The sequence below is a fragment of the Salvelinus alpinus genome, chromosome 1 (assembly GCF_045679555.1).
Source record: "Salvelinus alpinus chromosome 1, SLU_Salpinus.1, whole genome shotgun sequence".
In the NCBI taxonomy this organism is placed as follows: domain Eukaryota; kingdom Metazoa; phylum Chordata; class Actinopteri; order Salmoniformes; family Salmonidae; genus Salvelinus; species Salvelinus alpinus.
Window position 1 is genome coordinate 18,216,429 of NC_092086.1, and position 24,380 is coordinate 18,240,808.

General features: G+C 46.9%; 2 protein-coding genes and 1 pseudogene across 2 annotated transcripts in view; all 3 read right to left on the minus strand.

Annotated features, from left to right (window-relative positions):
- LOC139570881 (protein sidekick-2-like) overlaps nucleotides 1–24,380 on the minus strand; it is a 524,727-nt gene that overhangs the window by 68,753 nt on the left and 431,594 nt on the right. The gene's annotated exons all lie outside the window — the stretch shown is intronic.
- On the minus strand, nucleotides 61–5,727 carry LOC139570872 (toll-like receptor 13). The gene has a single exon (XM_071393170.1). The coding sequence runs from the start codon at nucleotides 5,310–5,312 to the stop codon at nucleotides 2,424–2,426; it is 2,889 nt and encodes a 962-aa protein (XP_071249271.1). The 5' UTR covers nucleotides 5,313–5,727; the 3' UTR covers nucleotides 61–2,423.
- LOC139570844 (toll-like receptor 13) lies at nucleotides 10,047–23,879 on the minus strand (annotated as a pseudogene).

The following is a 24,380-nucleotide window of genomic DNA, read 5'->3' on the forward strand; positions in this document are numbered from 1 at the left end:
AGCAACACATTTAGATAAAGATGTCACGAACGTCGTCAGTGAAATGACCGGACCAAGGTGCAGCATGTACATTTCTTTTTATTATGAATGTCGCCAACAAAAGCAAGAAAAAACTCGAACGTGAAGCTTACTAGGGCTATACAGGTCACTAACAAAGTCAACTACCCACAACTAAGGTGGAAAAACAGGCTGCCTAAGTATGATCCCCAATCAGAGACAACGATAGACAGCTGTCCCTGATTGAGAACCATACCCGGCCAAAACATAGAAACAGAAAACATAGAAATAAAGAAACTAGAATGCCCACCCTAGTCACACCCTTGCCTGACCAAAATAGAGAATAAAAGCTCCGGACTGGAGACCGTCGCTGCAGGCTCCGGACCGCGGATCAATACTGGATGCTTCGTGCCATGGATCCTTATTGCAGGCTCCGGGCCATGGACCATCACTGGAGGCTTCGTGCCATGAATCATCACTGGAGGCTTCGTGCCATGAATCATCACTGGAGGCTTCGTGCCATGGATCATCACTGGAGGCTTCATGCCATGGATCATAACTGGATGCTTCGTGCCATGGATCATCACTGGAGGCTTTGTGCCATGGCTCATCACTGGAGTGAGGAGACGTATGGACAGCCTGGTGCGTGGAGCTGCCACAGGGCTCACCAGGCTGGGGAGACAAACAGGAGGCCTGGTTCTTGGAGCAGGCACCAGATACACTGGGCCGTGGTGGCGCACTGGAGGTCTCGAGCGTAGAGCCTGCACAACCCGTCCTGGCTGGATGGTGAACTTCGCCCGGCAAAGGCGGGGCGCTGGCACAGGACGCACTGGGCTGTGCAGTCGCACCGGAGACAGTGCGCAGAGCCGGAGCATGATATCCTGGGCCGTAGAGATGCACTGGCGGCCAGATGCGCTGAGCCGGCACCATCCGTCTTGGCTGGATGCCCACTCTAGTCCGGCCGATGCGGGGAGCTGGAATGTAGCGCACCGGGCTGTGAACGCGCACTGGAGACACCGTGCGCTCCACCGCATAACACGGTGCCTGACCAGTACCACGCTCCCTACGGTAAGCACGAGGAGTTGGCTCAGGTCTCCAACCTGACTCAGACAATCTCCTCGTGTGCCCCCCCCAATTTTTGGGGGGAGTGGCCTCCCAGTCTTTAGTTCCAGCCGTGACCCTGTGTAATCCTGGGCCCTTTTACTCGCTGCCTCCGCCTTCCTCGCTGCTTCCACCTGCTCCCGCAGCAGGCAATCCTTTCCCACCAGGATCTCCTCCCACGTCCAGGATCCTTTCCCATTCAGGATGTCCTCCCATGTCCAGTCCTCCTTACCACGCTGCTTGGTCCGTTTGTGGTGGGTAGTTCTGTCACGAACGTCGTCAGGGAAATGACCGGACCAAGGTGCAGCATGGTGAGCGTACATTTCTTTTTATTATGAATGTCGCCAACAAAAACAAGAAAAACCTCAAACGAACGTGAAGCTTACTTGGGCTATACAGGCCACTAACAAAGTCAACTACCCACAACTAAGGTGGAAAAACAGGCTGCCTAAGTATGATCCGCAATCAGAGACAACGATAGACAGCTGTCCCTGATTGAGAACCATACCCGGCCAAAACATAGAAACAGAAAACATAGAAATAAAGAAACTAGAATGCCCACCCTAGTCACACCCTGGCCTAACCAAAATAGAGAATAAAAGCCTCTCTATGGCCAGAGCGTGACAAAAGAACGAGCAAAATATTTAGTTAAACAACTAGAAACACATGTAGATAAAGAAATAGCAACACATTTAGATAAAGAAATAGCAACTACATTTCTGTACAAAACTCTTTGATAGATGTTGAAATAAAAATAACTGCTTCGTGGTCATTAATTTATTGTCATTAATAACTGCTTCATGGTCATTGGTCATTAATGTATTGTCATTAATAACTGCTTCATGGTCATTGGTCATTCATGTATTGTTATTCACAGCAGCAATACATTGCAAACAAAACAATAGTTGTTATCTGAAATTAAACAGAAACAGAGCTAAATCCCACCCTTTTTCAGTTCCTCTTAGCAACACATATACAAACAAAGACATGGGTTAGCGATTAGGTGTTCAGGATCTGATAAAATTTGGGGAAGTAAAAAGATGCATTGGATCTTTTCTAAGTAATTCAAATAGGATATTTTCTAAGTAATTTAAATAGGTTTATTTCTAAGTAATTTCAGATAAAACAAAAAAGAAAAAGTACAGAGCATTTAAAATGACTTCATCAGAATTGTCTAATCAAATCGCAAATAGCGGAGGACATTTTGTACGACAAGTTCAACACCTCAACATATGTATCAACATTACATCTGCATTAACACAAGGTTCAACATCAACCTCTGATGTCACATTTCAGACCACAATGTCTTACATAAACCTCTGACCTCACGCTTCAGTCTGAGGTTTCAGTTTAGTCCACAGTCTGTCCCAGAATTCCTGGTGCTGATTGGGGTCTTGGGGCCAGTCCAGATAGGTCCTGGTCTTCACCAGGCGAGCCAGCCTGTGGTGGGCAGACAGCCGGCGAGGGGGGATCTTCTCCAGGAAGACCAGGAGGAGTATGTCCCTTTGCTCCACCTGCAACCTGGAGGTGGCCAGCTTCATCTCCAGGGAGCACCAGTTACTGCGCAGGTAGTGGCGGCTGACTAGGCAGACGGTGTGTCGGCTCCGGTAGAGGCTGTCTGTGATGTTCTCCACAATGTCCTTCCCCAGCTGGAAGTCCCTGCTGTGCAGACAGAGGCGCAGGAAAGGAGGACCCCTCTGCTCCAGGTTGGGTAGCAGCTCCTCCACCACCCAGCGCTCGTCCTTCCCGCTATAGGAGACAAACGCATCGTAGTGGTAGCGCCCCCTGGTGTTGGATCGCATGGCCTCCGACAGCCAGCCAAGGGTGATGTGGTAGAGGGGGAGGAGGTAGGGACCGGCCAGGTTATGGACCAACACCACCAGCATGAAGAACAGGACTCCCAGGCCAGTCACAGCAAAGAGCACAAAGCCCACCTCCGTTGTGCAGTTGGCTTCTGTGTACTTGACAAAATTAGGTGTGTCTAGTCCATTGTCCGACAAGCATATCAAGTCCTCCAAAGCATACATACCGGTTTTAGCATACGGACTAAGCATGATCACTTCAACCTGCCTGCACCCCTTTGCCCATGTAATGAACCAAGCATTGTCACAACTGCAAAACATCTGTAAATTGTCAAATGTCAAATGCTTAAGACTAGAGAGAGGTTCAGTAAAGCTGTAGAATACATTATAAATGTTCTCTATATGCAAATACAATCTTTTCAAAGATTTCAAGTCTTTAGTTAAACTCCCCTCCAAAGAATAAATCCTGCAGTGGTACATTTCCAGAACCTCCAGTTTGGTCAAGTTGTGAAAAATGATGTTGGCAGAACGCTGTGTTAAAAGATCCACCTGTCGTAGAGTCAGTCTCCTCAGGTGAATCAGCTGATTAATTGATGTTAAATCAACCCTTTTAGCTGAAAGCTTAGATCTGTAGTCAAATGTCTCCACAGACGTGAAGAACTTTCCCATGAATTCAGATCCACAAAGGAATTCTTCAGCATCAGCATGAAGATGGGTTACAGACTGAAAGAAAGGTCTGTCACAGTCCTCAAATGACACCGTATGGCCTTTGAGCTGGAGACTCAGGTTCTGTTTAGATGTGATGTTACTGCCGAGCGTCAACTGCATTGGTCTCATAGCTGAACTAATGTACAGATGAGTCAGCTGACTCAGAATGGCACCAAATATAAGTGTCAGATTCAGCTTGATCACAGGTTCTGTTAGTGGATTGTTCACTTGCCCGAGAAACACTTGTCTAAGAGACGTGAGGTGTGTGAAAGACATTGCCTCAATGTTGTGAATAAGTGGATTGTTCCTGAGGTCTAACCATGTCAAACTATGTAAACCAAAAAATGTGTTTGCATTTATCTGTGTTATCTTATTTCTTGTAATGTCTAAGGACACCAGATCTGTCAATCCCAGGAAAGCAAAGTCTTCAATGTTTGAAATTATATTATGTGCTAATTCCAAATACTGCAGTTTAACAAAACAGCTAAATTGTTTTGCAAAAAGCATTTGTATTTTGTTCAACTCTAAAGTCAGTTTTGTTAACCATATGATTGGTTGTTTTTGGAAGGAGCAAATATCAAGTCTGTTATCTCTCAGGCCGTCTATTTTAAATTGGTTAAGGTTTTTGAGACTGGAAATAAAATGCCATTCCAAAAGGGTAGTAGGATGGAAAGTCAAAGGTACACTTAAATACATATATTCTAGCCCAATGCACAGTGCAACACTGGACATAGAGATGCTGCTTGTATTGGCATTGTTTACAAATATTTTCTTGATTGAAAGTAAAAAAACTACATTACAGATACTTTCAATATCAATGACATCGATACCAAAGCAACTGAAGACCTGGATTTGTTTTATCCCAGACAGGGGAAGGTGCAGTAGGACTTCCTGGCTGAAAGCCCCAGTTAACTTTGTGAGGTTCTGGAGCCAAGCCAGTGCACCTTCCTCTATATGTGTTATTTCATAAAATGATAACCCAGCTCTTGCTAGATTGTTAAAAACAGGTTTCCTGCTTTCGTTGGTGTTTAAGATGGAGCCGTTTGAATTGTTTAACGATCGTATGTTTGGTGCGTCTATTAATAACCCAACAAGTGACTTAATATTCATAATTCTGCATAATATCTCCGACAAATCCTCTACACAGGGTTCACTAATGATGAGAGTTTGTAACTGAGTCATGCCATGGAAAACATCTGGGGCCATTGCTGATAGACTATAACCCCATATGATCAAATGACTCAGCTTGACTAGAACTCTGAATGTATGAGGCCCAATATGACAATCACAGCACCCAGAGCCCGTTCCCCATTTACCTATCAAGTACATATGTTGCAGAATTGGAAGGTGGATTTTCCCAGATGGAAGGATTTGAGTAAAACAGCCGTCAATGTAGAGGTACTCCAGATCCTGAAACTGAGAGAAAAAGCCCAGAGACATGGATCTATTTTCACCATGTTTCATAGATATGCAGAGGGTATTGATATTAGGGGGAAGTCCAAGTAGATCCTCCTCGATGGCTGTGACACCTTTACAGACAGCAGTGTAATGTTCCACATGACGAGGTAGGTATTTGCAGGTCCAGGTGGTAATGTCTCCCAAGTCTTCACCACTGTCATAAATCTGGCATTTAGGATGCATCCATCCACTAGCACTCTGAATCCACAGGAACAGGACGGCAGGGTGGGAAAACATAGCTCTCATCTCTCACAACTTCCGTCAAATCTACTGATATAATTGTCAGAATAGTTTGGTTCTGGTGGATATCTGTAGAACGTTGGTTTGATACAGTACCATCCTTGTGAACGCTGTAAACAGTATGGAGTCTCTCTTCTTCTTGTTGTTTGTCAGATGGGTTCCTCCTTGGTAACTAACAGCAGCTCATACCTTTTGGTTGTTCCAATGTTCTGACCTTTCACCCTGCAGTTGAATTGTATCTCAAGGTTACAGGAGTAAATATTTAATGGTTAGATTTGTTCCAAAAGTAAAGGAACAATAAAATGTCCCACAGACAATGAAGGAATGATTGCAGAGTTGCAACGTGTTCTCTGACCGCCACAGTTGATGTCTGTGTAGATACGAGGAGCAGCATCCTGTTTGTACAGCACAGTCACACTGTATGTTAAACAGCTTGTGAAATACTATTTTGACCTGTTTTTAAATGTCTCTCTTTCAGTTCCTGAAAATAAACTTACTGTCAATAAAAATACTATTCACATGAAGGATCTGTTTGGACATGATAGATTTCAGAAGACCATTGAGTCTCACTAAAACATCAGCAGATTGTAATGAAATATGAATTAGATTACTGTACTTCATTTTAGTTGTACTTTATTAAATTATCTTGTACATGTAAATATAAATATCGAAAGAGGAAGTGGGTAAAGTCTTTCATGTAGTTATGCTGTTGACATTATTAATTATTATTATTATTACTCTGGGGCTGTAGTCCTCTTCAGAGCCCATGCCTCTATAATGACATTATTACTCTGGGGCTGTAGTCCTCTTCAGAGCCCATGCCTCTATAATGACATTATTACTCTGGGGCTGTAGTCCTCTTCAGAGCCCATGCCTCTATAATGACATTATTACTCTGGGGCTGTAGTCCTCTTCAGAGCCCTGTGACATGCCTCTATAATGACATTATTACTCTGGGCTGTAGTCCTCTTCAGAGCCCATGCCTCTATAATGACATTATTACTCTGGGGCTGTAGTCCTCTTCAGAGCCCTGTGACATGCCTCTATAATGACATTATTACTCTGGGGCTGTAGTCCTCTTCAGAGCCCTGTGACATGCCTCTATAATGACATTATTACTCTGGGGCTGTAGTCCTCTTCAGAGCCCTGTGACATGCCTCTATAATGACATTATTACTCTGGGGCTGTAGTCCTCTTCAGAGCCCTGTGACATGCCTCTATAATGACATTATTACTCTGGGGCTGTAGTCCTCTTCAGAGCCCTGTGACATGCCTCTATAATGACATTATTACTCTGGGGCTGTAGTCCTCTTCAGAGCCCTGTGACATGCCTCTATAATTACATTATTACTCTGGGGCTGTAGTCCTCTTCAGAGCCCTGTGACATGCCTCTATAATGACATTATTACTCTGGGGCTGTAGTCCTCTTCAGAGCCCATGCCTCTATAATGACATTATTACTCTGGGGCTGTAGTCCTCTTCAGAGCCCATGCCTCTATAATGACATTATTACTCTGGGGCTGCATGCTTTGAGATCCCACTCTGGTTATATTTCCTACTGTACTCACTAAAAGCTATCTGTTCCACTCTTGTTAGATATCCTACTGTACTCACTAAAGCCAATCTGTTCTACTCTGGTTAGATATCCTACTGTACTCACTAAAAGGTATCTGTTCCATTCTGGTTAGATATCCTACTGTACTCACTAAAAGCTATCTCTTCCACTCTATAGGAATGTACAGTATGACAGAGCTACACTGTGTGGTTGAAAACACAGCAGAAGACTTGTGATTTCTCTTCCTCCCCCTCACCTCCGTAACCCCACACAACCAGGAAGCTCAGACATCTCCAGTCTCCTCCCCCCTGGCTTTCCCTGTGACCATGTCATGTTTGTGTTCCCCCCTGCTCTCTATGGAGCCCGTAGTCAGCTTGATAATGCCTGGGACCCCTGTGGGATTATAGACTGGTCTGTCTGCTGTCTGTATGGGACCGTCACCTACTCCTACATTGACCTGTTCAGAAGACCTGGGGAGGCCTTGACCTTTGACATAGAGAGATGTTCTGGCACACATTGGGTTTGTACCCTGATCTTCATTTTTTGCTGGCAGAATACCACACTGTATCCCATACCCCCCCGCATCCCATACCCCCCTGCATCCCATACCCCCCTGCATCCCATACCCTCCTGCATCCCATACCCTCCTGCATCCCATACCCTCCTGCATCCCATACCACCCTGCATCCCATACCCTCCTGCATCCCATAACCCCCACATACCATCATGGCCACCTAATCATCCACAGCTTCCAATTGGCACATTTCACTTCCCTGTAACTATTCAGCAGGTCGTTGCTGTAAACGAGAATGTGTTCTCAGTCAACGTACCTGGTAAATTAAGGGTAAAATAAAATAAAAGCTTAGACCTCAAGCAGCAGAATTCTTCAGGGGTCAGGCAAGGTCACCACCGGGGAAGACCTGACCTTTAGCTGGAGGGACCATGCTTCTTTGTCGATGGTACTGAGAAGGCTGTTGTCTCCATCAGACAGCATGATAATGGAGGTTAGACAGCCATAGCAGGCTTACTCTGTGGTCTACTGTAGTCAGAGCATTTCTAGCCTGGTCAAGCTGCTGAAAGCTGGCCTCAGTAGGGGACGGTTATCTGTTCTGCATGTGTCAGATCTAAGAACATATGGAATAGAGAATATGGAAGCATTCTAGAATATAACAATACATTAAGTCATTCTAATGCAGTGATGCTTTTTATTTAAAAACAGAAACACAAGCCAGTTTCCAACGTTTCGGCTGTATGCCTTTATCAAAAGCATAAACAATAATGAAATAACACAACAAAACTAGGTTTCCTCCAACTCACAAACATGACTTCATTGTCCAGAAAGGGGGACACCTCCCCCGCCCATGAGTGAAGACATGTATCAAAACAAGCAACTACATTTAGATAAAGACCTAGCAACTACATTTAGATAAAGACCTAGCAACTACATTTAGATAAAGACCTAGCAACACACTTAGATAAAGACCTAGCAACACATTTAGATAAAGACCTAGCAACACATTTAGATAAAGAACTAGCAACACATTTAGATAAAGACCTAGCAACTACATTTAGATAAAGACCTAGCAACACATTTAGATAAAGACCTAGCAACACATTTAGATAAAGACCTAGCAACTACATTTAGATAAAGACCTAGCAACTACATTTAGATAAAGACCTAGCATCTACATTTAGATAAAGACCTAGCAACACATTTAGATAAAGACCTAGCAACACATTTAGATAAAGACCTAGCAACTACATTTAGATAAAGACCTAGCAACTACATTTAGATAAAGACCTAGCAACTACATTTAGATAAAGACCTAGCAACTACATTTAGATAAAGACCTAGCAACTACATTTAGATAAAGACCTAGCAACTACATTTAGATAAAGACCTAGCAACTACATTTAGATAAAGACCTAGCAACTACATTTAGATAAAGACCTAGCAACACATTTAGATAAAGACCTAGCAACACATTTAGATAAAGACCTAGCAACACATTTAGATAAAGACCTAGCAACTACATTTAGATAAAGACCTAGCAACTACATTTAGATAAAGACCTAGCAACTACATTTAGATAAAGACCTAGCAACTACATTTAGATAAAGACCTAGCAACTACATTTAGATAAAGACCTAGCAACACATTTAGATAAAGACCTAGCAACACATTTAGATAAAGACCTAGCAACACATTTAGATAAAGACCTAGCAACTACATTTAGATAAAGACCTAGCAACTACATTTAGATAAAGACCTAGCAACTACATTTAGATAAAGACCTAGCAACACATTTAGATAAAGACCTAGCAACACATTTAGATAAAGACCTAGCAACACATTTAGATAAAGACCTAGCAACTACATTTAGATAAAGACCTAGAAACTACATTTAGATAAAGACCTAGCAACACATTTAGATAAAGACCTAGCAACACATTTAGATAAAGACCTAGCAACTACATTTAGATAAAGACCTAGAAACTACATTTAGATAAAGACCTAGCAACACATTTAGATAAAGACCTAGCAACACATTTAGATAAAGACCTAGCAACACATTTAGATAAAGATGTCACGAACGTCGTCAGGGAAATGACCGGACCAAGGTGCAGCGTGGTGAGCGTACATTACTTTTTATTATGAATGTCGCCAACAAAAACAAGAAAAACCTCAAACGACCGTGACGCTGACTAGGGCCATACAGGCCACTAACAAAGTCAACTACCCACAACTAAGGTGGAAAAACAGGCTGCCTAAGTTTGATCCGCAATCAGAGACAACGATAGACAGCTGTCCCTGATTGAGAACCATACCCGGCCAAAACATAGAAACAGAAAACATAGAAATAAAGAAACTAGAATGCCCACCCTAGTCACACCCTGGCCTAACCAAAATAGAGAATAAAAGCCTCTCTATGGCCAGGGCGTGACAAAAGAACGAGCAAAATATTTAGTTAAACAACTAGAGACACATGTAGATAAAGAAATAGCAACACATTTAGATAAAGAAATACCAACTACATTTCTGTACAAAACTCTTTGATAGATGTTGAAATAAAAATAACTGCTTCGTGGTCATTCATGTATTGTCATTACTAACTGCTTCATGGTCATTGGACATTCATGTATTGTCATTAATAACTGCTTCATGGTCATTGGACATTCATGTATTGTCATTAATAACTGCTTCATGGTCATTGGACATTCATGTATTGTCATTAATAACTGCTTCATGGTCATTGGTCATTCATGTATTGTTATTCACAGCAGCATACAATAGTTGTTATCTGAAATTAAACAGAAACAGAGCTAAATCCCACCCTTTTTCAGTTCCTCTTAGCAACACATATACAAACAAAGACATGGCTTAGCGATTAGGTGTTCAAATATAAAAACAGGATCTGATACAATTTGGGGAAGTAAAAAGATGCATTGGAAGTAATTTAAATAAGATATTTTCTAAGTAATTTAAATAGAATTATTTCTAAGTAATTTCAGATAAAACAAAAAAGAAAAAGTACAGAGCATTTAAAATGACTTCATCAGAATTGTCTAAACACATCTCAAATAGCGGAAGACATTTTGTACGACAAGTTCAACACCTCAACATATGTATCAACATTACATCTGCATTAACCTGTTTGGCGTGCAAGCCCGACGTCGGTACACTTATGACAACAGCCAGCTCAAAGTGCAGGGCGCGAAATTCATTTTTTTTTTATTTTTTATATTTAACTTTCACACATTAACAAGTCCAATACAGCATATGAAAGGTACACATCTTGGCCTCCCGGGTGGCGCAGTGGTCTAGGGCACTGCATCGCAGTGCTAACTGCGCCACCAGAGTCTCTGGGGTCGCCCCCAGGCTCTGTCGCAGCCGGCCGCGACCGGGAGGTCTGTGGGGCGACGCACAATTGGGCTAGCGTCGTCCGGGTTAGGGAGGGTTTGGCCGGTAGGGATTTCCTTGTCTCATCGCGCTCCAGCGACTCCTGTGGCGGGCTGGGCGCAGTGCGCGCTAACCAAGGGGGCCAGGTGCACGGTGTTTCCTCCGACACATTGGTGCGGCTGGCTTCCGGGTTGGAGGCGCGCTGTGTTAAAGAAGCAGTGCAGCTTGGTTGGGTTGTGCCTCGGAGGACGCATGGCTTTCGACCTTCGTCTCTCCCGAGCCCGTACGGGAGTTGTAGCGATGAGACAAGTTAGTAATTACTAGCGATTGGATACCACGAAAATTGGGGAGAAAAAAAAAAAAAAAGAAAGGTACACATCTTGTGAATCCAGCCAACATGTCCCATTTTTTAAATGTTTTACAGGGAAGACAAAATATGTAAATCTATTAGCTAACCACGTTAGCAAAAGACACCACTTTTTTTACTATAACAGTTTTTTACTCCATCAGTAGCTATCACAAATTCGACCAAATAAAGATATAAATAGCCACTAACCAAGAAACAACTTCAGATGACAGTCTGATAACATATTTATTGTATAGCATATGTTTTGTTCAAAAAATTTGCATATTTCAGGTATAAATCATAGTTTACATTTCAGCTACAATCAGAAATTGCACCGAAAGCAGCCATAATATTTACAGACACCAACGTCAAATACCTAATTACTCATCATGAAACATTTCTGAAAAATACATAGTGTACAGCAATTGAAAGACAGGCATCTTGTGATTCCAGACAATATTTCCGATTTATTAAATGTTTTACAGCGAAAACAAAATGTAGCGTTATATTAGCATAGCCACAATAGCCAGAAACACTTGGGCGCCGACGGCCAGTTCACATGCACGACAGATATTAGAAATAGCATCATAAAATGTTTTACTTTTGGTGATTGTCACGACCGTCTTTTGGAGAGAGTGAGGACCAACATGCAGCGCGTGGAAAATACATCTTCTCTTTATTAAAGGAAAAAAAACAAAACAACCGTGAAGCTATCAAAAGATTAAGTGCAAACATGCACCATAGACACAGACATAGACAATTCCCCACAAACAGCTAAAGCCTATGGTTGCCTTAAATATGGCTCCCAATCAGAGACAACAATAACCAGCTGTCTCTAATTGAGACCCAATTCAGGCAACCATAGACTTTCCTAGATAGCTACACTCAACCATAGACAAAGCTAGACTTCTATACTAAACATAAACCCAACTACTCTAATAAACCCCCTAAACCTTACATCCCCCCAAGACACTACAAAAAACACATACATTCCCCATGTCACACCCTGACCTAACTCAAATAATTAAGAAAACAAAGAATACTAAAGCCAGGGCGTGACAGTGATCTTCCGTCAGAATGTTGGACAAGGTGTCCTTTGTCCAGAACAGTCGTTGTTGGGATCTGGAACGGCAAACAGAAGGCAATCCCACTGTTCAACTGGCGCTGCCAAGAGTACCGAAAATGAGGGACACGTCATACAAAGAGCTTGTATTCCAATTCAGAACAAGATGAACACAAAATTTCTTCTCTCACAGCCTCTTGACAACCAGGGGAAGGTCTATGAAGTGTACGTAGACTCTTACGTTTCCTGCCCATGTATAGGCAGGAAGTTGAACAGAGCATCGATTTCAGATGTTCCACTTCCTGGTCAGGAAATGTGCTGCAGAATGAGTCCTGTTTCACTCAGAGAAATAATTCAAACGGTTTTAGAAACTAGAGAGTGTTTTCTATCCAATAGTAATAATAATATGCATATTGTACGAGCAAGAATTGAGTACGAGGCCGTTTGAAATGGGCATCTTTTATCTGGCTACTCAATACTGCCCCTTGCAGCCATAAGAAGTTAACACAAGGTTCAACATCAACCTCTGATGTCACATTTCAGACCACAATGTCTTACATAAACCTCTGACCTCACGCTTCAGTCTGAGGTTTCAGTTTAGCCCACAGTCTGTCCCAGAATGCCTGGTGCTGATGGGGTCCAGGGGCCAGTCCAGATAGGTCCTGGTCTTCACTAGGCGAGCCAGCCTGTGGTGGGCAGACAGCCGGCGAGGGGGGATCTTCTCCAGGAAGACCAGGAGGAGGATGTCCCTTTGCTCCACCTGCAGCCTGGAGGTGGCCAGCTTCATCTCCAGGGAGCACCAGTTACTGTGCAGGTAGTGGCGGCTGACTAGGCAGAGGGTGTGTCGGCTCCGGTAGAGGCTGTCTGTGATGTTCTCCACAATGTCCTTCCCCAGCTGGAAGTCCCTGCTGTGCAGACAGAGGCGCAGGAAAGGAGGACCCCTCTGCTCCAGGTTGGGAAGCAGCTCCTCCACCACCCAGCGCTCGTCCTTCCCGCTAAAGGAGACAAACACATCGTAGTGGTAGCGCCCCCTGGTGTTGGATCGCATGGCCTCCGACTGCCAGCCAAGGGTGATGTGGTAGAGGGGGAGGAGGTAGGGACCGGCCAGGTTATGGACCAACACTACCAGCATGAAGAACAGGACTCCCAGGCCAGTCACAGCAAAGAGCACAAAGCCCACCTCTGTTGTGCAGTTGGCTTCTGTGTACTTGACGAAATTAGGTGTGTCTAGTCCATTGTCCGACAAGCATATCAAGTCCTCCAAAGCATACATACCGGGATTAGCATACGGACTAAGCATGATCACTTCAACCTGCCTGCACCCCTTTGCCCATGTAATGAACCAAGCATTGTCACAACTGCAAAACATCTGTAAATTATTAAATGTCAAATACTTAAGACTAGAGAGAGGTTCAGTAAAGCTGTAGAATACATTATAAATGTTCTCTATATGCAAATACACTCTTTTCAAAGATTTCAAGTCTTTAGTTAAACTCCCCTCCAAAGAATAAATCCTGCAGTGGTACATTTCCAGAACCTCCAGTTTGGTCAAGTTGTGAAAAATGATGTCGGCAGAACGCTGTGTTGAAAGATCCACCTGTCGTAGAGTCAGTCTCCTCAGGTGAATCAGCTGATTAATTGGGCTTCCTGGCTGAAAGCCCCAGTTAACCTTGTGAGGTTCTGGAGCCAAGCCAGTGCCCCTTCCTCTATATGTGTTATTTTACCAAATGATAACTCAACGCTTGTTACTTTGTTAAAAACAGATGTTGGAGCAGTTTGATTGGTTTAAAGATTCTATCTCTGGTGCGTCTATATATAACTTTATAAGTGACTTTATATTCATTATTCTGCATAGTACCTCTGACAAATCATCTACACAGGGTTCACTAATGATGAGACTTTGTAACTGAGTCATGGAAAACATCTGGGGCCATTCTATAACCTCATATGGTCAAATCACGTAACTAGATCTCTGAATGTATGAGGCCCAATATGACAATCACAGCACTCTGAGTCAATTCCCCATTTATCTATCAAGGACATATGTTGCAGATTTGGAAGGTGGATTTTCCCAGTTGGAAGGATTTGAGTAAAACTGAAATCCTGAAACTGAGAGAAAAAGCCCAGAGACATGGATCTATTTTCACCATGTTTCATAGATATGCAGAGGGTATTGATATTAGGGGGAAGTCCAAGTAGATCCTCCTCGATGGTTGTGACATCTTCTGCATGACGAGGTAGGTGGGTGCAGGTCCAGATGAGAAAGTGTCCCAAGTCTTCACCACTGTCATAAATCTGGCATTTAGGATGCATCCATCCACTAGCACTCTGAATCCACAGGAACAGGACGGCAGGGTGGGAAAACATAGCTCTCATCTCTCACAACGTCAGTCAAATCTACTGAGATAATAATCAGAATAGTTTGGTTCTGGTGGATATCTGTAGAACGTTGGTTTGATACAGTACCATCCTTGTGAACGCTGTAAACAGTATGGAGTCTCTCTTCTTGTTGTTTGTCAGATGGGTTCCTCCTTGGTAACTAACAGCAGCTCATACCTTTGGTTGTTCCAATGTTCTGCCCTTTCACCCTGCAGTTGAATTGTATCTCAAGGTAACAGAAGTAAATATTTAATTGTTAGTTTGGTTCCAAAAGTTGATTGATTTTATGAAGCAGTCTTATGGCTTAACTATTTTACTACCTATGAAGCAGTCTTGGCTGGAGTCTTTGTCCATTTTTAGGGCCTTCCTCTGACACCAATCAATCAATCAAGTTTATTTTATATAGCCCTTCGTACATCAGCTAATATCTCGAAGTGCTGTACAGAGACCCAGCCTAAAACCCCAAACAGCTAGAATGCAGGTGTAGAAGCACGGTGGCTAGGAAAAACTCCCTAGAATGGCCAAAACCTAGGAAGAAACCTAGAGAGGAACCAGGCTATGAGGGGTGGCCAGTCCTCTTCTGGCTGTGCCGGGTGGAGATTATAACAGAACTATGCCAAGATGTTCAAAAATGTTCATAAGTGACAAGCATGGTCAAATAATAATCATGAATAATATTCAGTTGGCTTTTCATAGCCGATCATTAAGAGTTGAAAAACAACAGGTCTGGGACAGGTGGCGGTTCCATAACCGCAGGCAGAACAGCTGAAACCGGAACAGCAGCAAGGCCAGGCGGACTGGGGACAGCAAGGAGCCACCACGCCCGGCAGTCCCGACGTATGGTCCCAGGGCTCAGGTCCTCCGAGAGAAAGAAAGAGAGAAGGAGAAAATTAGAGAGAGCCAAGATTTTCAAAATGTTCATAAATGACAAGCATGGTCAAATAATAATCAGGAATAAATCTGTTGGCTTTTCATAGTCGATCATTAAGAGTTGAAAACAGCAGGTCTGGGACAGGTAGGGGTTCCGTAACCGCAGGCAGAACCGTTGAAACTGGAATAGCAGCAAGGCCAGGCGGACTGGGGGCAGCAGGGAGTCGTCATGCCCGGTAGTCCTGACGTATGGTCCTAGGGCTCAGGTTCTCAGAGAGAGAAAGAAAGAGAGAACGAGAGAATTAGAGAAAGCATACTTAAATTCACACAGGACACTGGATAAGACAGGAGAAGTACTCCAGGTATAACCAACTGACCCTAGCCCCCCGACACAAACTACTGCAGCATAAATACTGGAGGCTGAGACAGGAGCGGTCAGGAGACACTGTGGCCCCATCCGAAGACCACCACCTGGTATAGAGGTTCTGGATGGCAGGAAACTTGGCCCCAGTGATGTACTGGGCTGTTCGGACTACCCTCACTGGGCCGTACCACCTCCCTCACTGGGCCGTACGCACCTCCCTCACTGGGCCGTACGCACCTCCCTCACTGGGCCGTACGCACCTCCCTCACTGGGCCGTACGCACCTCCCTCACTGGGCCGTACGCACCTCCCTCACTGGGCCGTACGCACCTCCCTCACTGGGCCGTACGCACCACCCTCACTGGGCCGAACACACACTACCCTCACTGGGCCGGACGCACTACCCTCACTGGGCCGTACGCACCACCCTCACTGGGCCGTACGCACCACCCTCACTGGGCCGTACGCACCTCCCTCACTGGGCCGTACGCACCTCCCTCACTGGGCCTTACGCACTACCCTCACTGGGCCGTACGCACTACCCTCACTGGGCCGTACGCACTACTCTCACTGGGCCGTACGCACCTCCCTCACTGGGCCGTACGCACCTCCCTCACTGGGCCGTACGCACCTCCCTCACTGGGCCGTACGCACTACCCTCACTGGGCCGTACGCACTACCCTCACTGGGCCGTACGCACTACCCTCACTGGGCCGTACGCACTACCCTCACTGGGCCGTACGCACTACCCTCACTGGGCCGTACGCACTACCCTCACTGGGCCGTACGCACCACCCTCACTGGGCCGTACGCACCTCCCTCACTGGGCCGTACGCACCACCCTCACTGGGCCAGACGCACTACCCTCACTGGGCCGTACGCACCACCCTCACTGGGCCGTACGCACTACCCTCACTGGGCCGTACGCACCTCCCTCACTGGGCCGTACGCACCACCCTCACTGGGCCGTACGCACTACCCTCACTGGGCCGTACGCACCACCCTCACTGGGCCGTACGCACCTCCCTCACTGGGCCGTACGCACTACCCTCACCGGGCCGTACGCACCTCCCTCACTGGGCCGTATGCACTACCCTCACCTGGCCGTACGCACTACCCTCACTGGGCTGTACCACCTCCCTCACTGGGCCGTATGCACTACCCTCACTGGGCTGTACCACCTCCCTCACTGGGCCGTACGCACCTCCCTCACTGGGCCGTACGCACCTCCCTCACTGGGCCGTACGCACCTCCCTCACTGGGCTGTACCACCTCCCTCACTGGGCCGTACGCACTACCCTCACTGGGCCGGACGCACTATCCTCACTGGGCCGTACGCACTACCCTCACTGGGCCGTACGCACTACTCTCACTGGGCCGTACGCACTACCCTCACTGGGCCGTACGCACTACCCTCACTGGGCCGTACGCACTACTCTCACTGGGCCGTACGCACTACCCTCACTGGGCCGTACGCACCACCCTCACTGGGCCGTACGCACCTCCCTCACTGGGCCGTACGCACCTCCCTCACTGGGCCGTACGCACCTCCCTCACTGGGCCGTACGCACTACCCTCACTGGGCCGTACGCACCTCCCTCACTGGGCCGTACGCACCTCCCTCACTGGGCCGTACGCACCTCCCTCACTGGGCCGTACGCACTACTCTCACTGGGCCGTACGCACTACCCTCACTGGGCCGTACGCACTACTCTCACTGGGCCGTACGCACTACCCTCACTGGGCCGTACGCACCTCCCTCACTGGGCCGTACGCACCTCCCTCACTGGGCCGTACGCACCTCCCTCACTGGGCCGTACGCACCTCCCTCACTGGGCCGTACGCACTACTCTCACTGGGCCGTACGCACTACCCTCACTGGGCCGTACGCACTACTCTCACTGGGCCGTACGCACTACCCTCACTGGGCCGTACGCAACTCCCTCACTGGGCCGTACGCACCTCCCTCACTGGGCCGTACGCACTACCCTCACTGGGCCGTACGCACTACTCTCACTGGGCCGTACGCACCTCCCTCACTGGGCCGTACGCACCTCCCTCACTGGGCCGTACGCACCTCCCTCACTGGGCCGTACGCACCACCCTCATTGGGCCGTACGCACTACCCTCACTGGGCCGTACCACCTCCCTCACTGGGCCGTACGCACTACCCTCATTGGGCCGTACGCACTACCCTCACTGGGCCGTACCACCTCCCTCACTGGGTCGTACGCACCTCCCTCACTGGGTCGTACGCACTACCCTCACTGGGCCGTACGCACCACCCTCACTGGGCCGTACGCACTACCCTCACTGGGCCGTACGCACTACCCTCACTGGGCCGTACTCACTACCCTCACTGGGCCGTACGCACCTCTCTCACTGGGTCGTACGCACTACCCTCACTGGGCCGTACGCACTACCCTCACTGGGCCGTACGCACTACCCTCACTGGGCCGTACGCACTACCCTCACTGGGCCGTACGCACTACCCTCACTGGGCCGTACGCACTACCCTCACTGGGCCGTACGCACTACCCTCACTGGGCCGTACGCACTACCCTCACTTGGCCGTACGCACTACCCTCACTGGGCCGTACGCACCTCCCTCACTGGGCCGTATGCACTACCCTCACTGGGCTGTACCACCTCCCTCACTGGGCCGTACGCACCTCCCTCACTGGGCCGTACGCACCTCCCTCACTGGGCCGTACGCACCTCCCTCACTGGGCTGTACCACCTCCCTCACTGGGCCGTACGCACTACCCTCACTGGGCCGGACGCACTATCCTCACTGGGCCGTACGCACTACCCTCACTGGGCCGTACGCACTACTCTCACTGGGCCGTACGCACTACCCTCACTGGGCCGTACGCACTACCCTCACTGGGCCGTACGCACTACTCTCACTGGGCCGTACGCACTACCCTCACTGGGCCGTACGCACCACCCTCACTGGGCCGTACGCACCTCCCTCACTGGGCCGTACGCACCTCCCTCACTGGGCCGTACGCACCTCCCTCACTGGGCCGTACGCACTACCCTCACTGGGCCGTACGCACCTCCCTCACTGGGCCGTACGCACCTCCCTCACTGGGCCGTACGCACCTCCCTCACTGGGCCGTACGCACTACTCTCACTGGGCCGTACGCACTACCCTCACTGGGCCGTACGCACTACTCTCACTGGGCCGTACGCACTACCCTCACTGGGCCGTACGCACCTCCCTCACTGGGCCGTACGCACCTCCCTCACTGGGCCGTACGCACCTCCCTCACTGGGCCGTACGCACTACTCTCACTGGGCCGTACGCACTACCCTCACTGGGCCGTACGCACTACTCTCACTGGGCCGTACGCACTACCCTCACTGGGCCGTACGCAACTCCCTCACTGGGCCGTACGCACCTCCCTCACTGGGCCGTACGCACTACCCTCACTGGGCCGTACGCACTACTCTCACTGGGCCGTACGCACCTCCCTCACTGGGCCGTACGCACCTCCCTCACTGGGCCGTACGCACCTCCCTCACTGGGCCGTACGCACCACCCTCATTGGGCCGTACGCACTACCCTCACTGGGCCGTACCACCTCCCTCACTGGGCCGTACGCACTACCCTCATTGGGCCGTACGCACTACCCTCACTGGGCCGTACAACCTACCTCACTGGGTTGTACGCACCTCCCTCACTGGGTCGTACGCACTACCCTCACTGGGCCGTACGCACCACCCTCACTGGGCCGTACGCACTACCCTCACTGGGCCGTACGCACTACCCTCACTGGGCCGTACTCACTACCCTCACTGGGCCGTACGCACCTCTCTCACTGGGTCGTACGCACTACCCTCACTGGGCCGTACGCACCACCCTCAGTAGGCCGTACGCACTACCCTCACTGGGCCGTACGCACTACCCTCACTGGGCCGTACGCACTACCCTCACTGGGCCGTACGCACTACCCTCACTGGGCCGTACGCACTACCCTCACTGGGCCGTACGCACTACCCTCACTGGGCCGTACGCACTACCCTCATTGGGCCGTACGCACTACCCTCATTGGGCCGTACGCACCTCCCTCACTGGGCCGTACGCACCTCCCTCACTGGGCCGTACGCACCTCCCTCACTGGGCCGTACGCACCTCCCTCACTGGGCCATACGCACTACCCTCACTGGGCCGTACGCACCACCCTCACTGGGCCGTACGCACTACCCTCACTGGGCCGTACGCACCTCCCTCACTGGGCCGTACGCACTACCCTCACTGGGCCGTACGCACCTCCCTCACTGGGCCGTACGCACTACCCTCACTGGGCCGTACGCACCACCCTCACTGGGCCGTACGCACTACCCTCACTGGGCCATACGCACTACCCTCACTGGGCCGTACGCACTACCCTCACTGGGCCGTACGCACTACCCTCACTGGGCCGTACGCACCTCCCTCACTGGGCCGTACGCACTACCCTCACTGGGCAATACGCACTATCCTTACTGGGCCGTACGCACTACCCTCACTGGGCCGTACGCACTACCCTCACTGGGCCGTACGCACCTCCCTCACTGGGCCGTACGCACCTCCCTCACTGGGCCGTACGCACTACCCTCACTGGGCCGTACGCACTACCCTCACTGGGCCGTCTCAGCAGAAGCGAGGCTTTCCTAATATGGACACCGTACCTATGTCTTACAGTAACAACTAAAGTCCTAGCAGATATATATTCATATGTGCCTGGGTCGACCCAAACACTTAACACAGGGAGCGTTACCAATGGCACCCAATTCCCTATATAGTGCACTACTTTTGACCAGAATGACACCCTATTCCCTATATAGTGCACTACTTTTGACCAGAATGACACCCTATTCCCTATATAGTGCACTACTTTTGACCAGAATGACACCCTATTCCCTAATAGTGCACTACTTTTGACCAGAATGACACCCTATTCCCTATATAGTGCACTACTTTTGACCAGGGCCAATAGGGCAATTTGGGATGCATACACCGAGATAATTTCAGGCCTTCAGGGGATTTAATGTGATGATGAAATGAATTGGTTGGTTAAACGTCTGCTTCTGGGATTAAAGGGAAATTAAAAACATGCCAGAGCCAAGCAGGCGGATTTCCCAAGATGCCTCTCTACTCTCTGTTCATCTCCTATTCATATTCACCAGACAGTGGAATCCCCTATATTCCCCTGGAATATTCCACATGTCCTTTCTCTGTTTTCTTCTGACAGGCTTGGACCTTGGCCCAAAACAGCACACTGTGAAGCAACATATCAAAGCTTATGTTTTGTTGCATTTTGTATCTCAAGATGTAGCTCTTGTTGGTTGTTGTTCTATCTGTTGTTGTTGTCGAAGTGATATGTATCCACCACAAAGAGGTTCCAAACATGTTGACAGGGCTCTCCAAATAGAACTGTTTGCAGAGTTCCGATCACAATCACACCTCCTCCTCACTGAGACTGTGTTCCATCACACTCTGGATTGATGGAAGTTCATAATAAGACAAATGAATTCAACCCTTTTTGCTACCCTTTATATGGCATGATAATTGGTAATGAATGATTTATGAAGCATCTATACAGCCCTTAAGTAAGTATTTCACTGTAAGGTCTACCTGTTGTATTCGACGCATCATTAACAGATCACCCTATCATCCACCCTGTCATTAACAGATCTATATCATTAACAGATCTATATCATTAATAGATCTATATCATTAACAGATCTATATCATTAACAGATCTATATCATTAACAGATCTATATCATTAACAGATCTATATCATTAATAGATCTACACTACCGATCAAAAGTTTTAGAACACCTACTCATTCAAGGGTTATTCTTTATTTTTACTATTTTCTACATTGTAGAATAATAGTGAAAACATCAAAACTATGAAATAACACATGTGGTAACCAAAAAATCGAAATATATTTGAGTTTCTTTGCCTTGATGACAGCATTGCAAACTCCAGATGTGATGCAGCCTGGATTCAAACCAGGTACGGCAGTGATGCCTCTTGCACTGAGATGCAGTGTCTTAGACCACTGCGCCACTCGGGAGACAGGAATCATACTTTAGTTCAGTGGGATAAGACTGTCATGGATAAGAATCATACTTTAGTTCAGTGGGATAAGACTGTCATGGATAGGAATCATACTTTACTTCAGTGGGATAAGACTGTCGTGGATAGGAATCATACTTTAGTTTAGTGGGATAAGACTGTCATGGATAGGAATCATACTTTACTTCAGTGGGATAAGACTGTCATGGATAGGAATCAAACTTTAGTTTAGTGGGATAAGACTGTCATGGATAGGAATCATACTTTAGTTCAGTGGGATAAGACTGTCATGGATAAGAATCATACTTTAGTTTAGTTCAGTGGGATAAGACTATCAAGGATAGGAATTATACTTTAGTTTAGTGGGATAAGACTGTCATGGATAGGAATCATACTTTAGTTCAGTGGGATAAGACTGTCATGGATAGGAATCATACTTTAGTTTAGTGGGATAAGACCGTCATGGATAGGAATCATACTTTAGTTTAGTGAGATAAGACCGTCATGGATAGGAATCAAACTTTAGTTCAGTGGGATAAGACTGTCATGGATAGGAATCATACTTTAGTTTAGTGGGTTAAGACTGTCATGGATAGGAATCATACTTTAGTTTAGTGGGATAAGACCGTCATGGATAGGAATCATACTTTAGTTCAATGGGATAAGACCGTCATGGATAAGAATCATACTTTAGTTCAGTGGGATAAGACTGTCATGGATAGGAATCATACTTTACTTCAGTGGGATAAGACTGTCATGGATAGGAATCATACTTTAGTTTAGTGGGATAAGACTGTCATGGATAGGAATCATACTTTACTTCAGTGGGATAAGACTGTCATGGATAGGAATCAAACTTTAGTTTAGTGGGATAAGACTGTCATGGATAGGAATCATACTTTAGTTCAGTGGGATAAGACTGTCATGGATAAGAATCATACTTTAGTTTAGTTCAGTGGGATAAGACTATCAAGGATAGGAATTATACTTTAGTTTAGTGGGATAAGACTGTCATGGATAGGAATCATACTTTAGTTCAGTGGGATAAGACTGTCATGGATAGGAATCATACTTTAGTTTAGTGGGATAAGACCGTCATGGATAGGAATCATACTTTAGTTTAGTGAGATAAGACCGTCATGGATAGGAATCAAACTTTAGTTCAGTGGGATAAGACTGTCATGGATAGGAATCATACTTTAGTTTAGTGGGTTAAGACTGTCATGGATAGGAATCATACTTTAGTTTAGTGGGATAAGACCGTCATGGATAGGAATCATACTTTAGTTCAATGGGATAAGACCGTCATGGATAAGAATCATACTTTAGTTCAGTGGGATAAGACTGTCATGGATAGAAATCATACTTTAGTTTAGTTCAGTGGGATAAGACCGTCATGGAAAGGAATCATACTTTAGTTCAGTGGGATAAGACTGTCATGGATAGAAATCATACTTTAAGCCCATACCATCTATCTAATCTATTTTTTGTCACAGGAGAGTTGTTGTATCTAGGTCACGGTGATCACAGATACAGTAGAAAATACCTTTTCCTGTCTTCTGTAGCTTTTTCCTCCCATTCGTCGAGGCCCATGTTACCTGTCTGTGAGTTGTTTGGTGTCGATGGTGTTGATGTGTTGACTTCCCCAGTTTCACACTTTGAGAAGGAGCCATCTAAGCCCGTTGAGAATCCTTAAGAGTCGATTGACGGCACCTGTCAAAATCTGTCTGTTTAAAGGTGCTACACACATTTCTCAGAGTTTCTCCCCTTTGTGGAAGCTGGGTGAATTGAAACAGCACTGGGCTGCATTTCAAATAAATCTCCATCTCCCCCGCATCCCATTTCCCCGTAACATGGCGCAGACTCATGCCTGAGACTTTTACTTTCGCTTTTGGTCCACCAGCTTCAAACAGCTGGAAAAACTATATTTTATGTTATTGAAAATATATTTCAAAGCGATTTAGATGGTACAATGATTCCCTAAACTATTCAGTGCTTTTTTTCTCCCTCACAGAAATTGAAGTTGAGTGAAACAATGCAGGAAATGAGAGATTTCTAAATTGGCAGCTTGACCTGATTTCCACTAGATAACACAGCCACAAAGTCAAAACAGATTTCCCATTTAGACAACAGACGCTACTCCGGCAGGAGAAATCAATAGGCCAATATCACAGCCAATCACAACACTATCATTCAATTGTTACAGCAGGTATATCATGGATTTTCTGAAATTACAATTCAAAACTTTCCCCAAAATCTAATGTGTATCGCCTTTATGAAGCTTCGTCTCAATCCACCACATCCCCCCGTTGGCCGTCCGCATCAGCGGCGGAGAGTGACAGAGCTGTAGCCCTGTTTGTCAGACCAGGAAACAGGCCGAAAATCTGTCTTCTCACACAACGTCTGTAGCGTCCAAACAGTTTGTCCTACAAAACTAATACGCTGCCACTTTGGAAAAGGAAGACTCTCACCAACTAGACGTTGTCCGTTTTTGCTCTACGACCCTCACAAGTGGCACG